Source organism: Bombyx mori, chromosome 21, assembly GCF_030269925.1.
Source record: "Bombyx mori chromosome 21, ASM3026992v2".
In the NCBI taxonomy this organism is placed as follows: Eukaryota; Metazoa; Arthropoda; class Insecta; order Lepidoptera; family Bombycidae; genus Bombyx; species Bombyx mori.
This window is the reverse complement of record NC_085127.1, coordinates 12,120,563-12,122,379: the sequence shown is the minus strand read 5'-3', so window position 1 is coordinate 12,122,379 and position 1,817 is coordinate 12,120,563. Positions and strand designations below refer to the sequence as shown.

The window sequence follows — 1,817 nt, the reverse complement described above, 5'->3', positions numbered from 1 at the left end:
TAGTCAAGGAAGCTTGACTGTTTGATCATTAACAAAATTGGACTTAGAGTATTATGAATACCATTCCTTTTTTTTTATTGCTTAGATCGGTGGACGACCTCACAGCCCACCTGGTGTTAAGTGGTTACTGGAGCCTATAGACATCTATGCCGCAACGCAAATGCGCCACCCACCTTGAGATATAAGTCCTAAGATCTCAGTATAGTTACAACGGCTGCCCTAGCCTTCAGACCGATTACTGCTTCACGGCAGAAATAGGCACTACCCATGCGGACTCACAAGAGGTCCAACCACCAGTAATAATTACTTAGGGTATTATTTAAACTTTGGCGTATCAATTTGTACATCTTTAACGGTGCGCGCAAAACAATAACTCTGATAATGCACTGTGGCTCAGATCAGAATTTAAATGTGTTTGCATAAGGGGTTTTCAGGGTTTCACTATATATCTGCCTGTCCAACTTACCAACTGTTACGAGAAACACTTCTCAATATTGGCCACGTTATCTTCAATAAAACACTGCGAAACAGCACTAGACTGTGATTTTTTATTCAAACCAATTCGAATTTTACAATCTTAAAATTATTTAAGTGACCAATCGTGTAGTATTACGAAAATATCATTTAACGATATTGCTTGGTTGTGGCTCGATACTAATATCGATACAAAGAACTGTTCAACCAAACAATACATAGATAACAGAAAAACAATTAAAGCCACGTTGTCAAACATTTTAAAACGTGCCGCGTTAACACATAATTCATCAAGCATTTTTATATGTTCATAGTTTAAGATCCATGAACATATCATAGGTCACATACTAATTTGTAATATTGTTCAACTGGCTGTTACCTTTTTTGTATTCATTTAGATGTTTGCATACATTATTGACAGCTCTTTTACTTTCTAAGCTGCATAGCCCATTAACTGGAGCAGTGACTTATCCTTGACAACGAGAGGAAAAAGATTTTCATCGTCTTTCCCTACTCCGTTTTCCTTGTTCTCTTCCACTGGGTTGTTGCCCTCTGAGACGGGAGGCTCAGTCTTGACTGTAGTTGAATCTGTAGTAGTAATCGTTGAATCAGTAGAAGTTTGAGCATCCGTAGTAGTAATTGTTGAATCTGTAGTAGTCTGACCTTCTGTAGTAGTTGTTGTGTCTACGTTGATTGGTGTTGTAGTTTCCAGAACAGAAGACGTGGTCAAACGGTGCCTGAGATCGTCCACCTCGGCCGTGAGCCGATTCCTCTGCCCGGCCAACGCTAACGTCGAAACAAACAAACAGAATGACAGTAATGAAAGAAACACTATCGTTTTGTTGTTCAACATCCAACCCAGAGTTCTTTCCGTGTAATACTTGCACGCGGTTGAATTCATTTCGTATGATTATTACTCTGGATTCTTTTCGATTTAATTCTAATAAATATTCCAGCACGTCCCAAATGTTTCGTCACTGTTTTCGACTGACTATTTTATCGCATCGATATCTATTTTCCCCTATCGATATACAGTTTGTACAGATAACTATCGTCACTTTTATCGCCTTTATCTGAATCCGTTCGATGTAATTTTACTTTTAAAGGTTTATCTGTAGGGTCTAGTTTGGTTCGCGACCGTTGATATTCATTATTTTCAAGCCGATTTCCACATTATTCAGCATAGGAGATTTAATGAAAAATAACGATAGATTTGCTCGTAAAAACTCACTTTAAAATGACGATTCCATTTGCTGGTGGTAAGTGTAATGTCAGTAAGTGTAATGTGAGTAAACGAAGGTACTACTATCCACGCCTGATAGTTCGAACAATGGAGCAACAGT

General features: G+C 38.3%; 1 protein-coding gene across 1 annotated transcript; it reads right to left on the bottom strand.

The window, feature by feature from the left end:
* Positions 1–526: 526 nt before the first annotated feature.
* Positions 527–1,514, bottom strand: LOC101747082 (uncharacterized). The gene is made up of 2 exons (XM_004929671.5): positions 1,138–1,514; positions 527–1,062 (listed from the first exon to the last, which is right to left on the bottom strand). The coding sequence occupies exons 1-2, from the start codon at positions 1,373–1,375 to the stop codon at positions 908–910; spliced, it is 393 nt and encodes a 130-aa protein (XP_004929728.1). The 5' UTR covers positions 1,376–1,514; the 3' UTR covers positions 527–907.
* Between the last annotated feature and the right edge of the window lie 303 nt (positions 1,515–1,817).

What these genes read in the sequence shown, in the direction of transcription:
- LOC101747082 (XM_004929671.5), bottom strand. Translation starts at nt 1,375, where the DNA reads ATGAATTCAACCGCGTGCAAGTATTACACGGAAAGAACTCTGGGTTGG. An exon ending in CACAACAACTACTACAGAAG is followed by an intron (nt 1,063 to 1,137) that starts GTCAGACTACTA and finishes TTACTACTACAG; the next exon opens with ATTCAACTACAGTCAAGACT.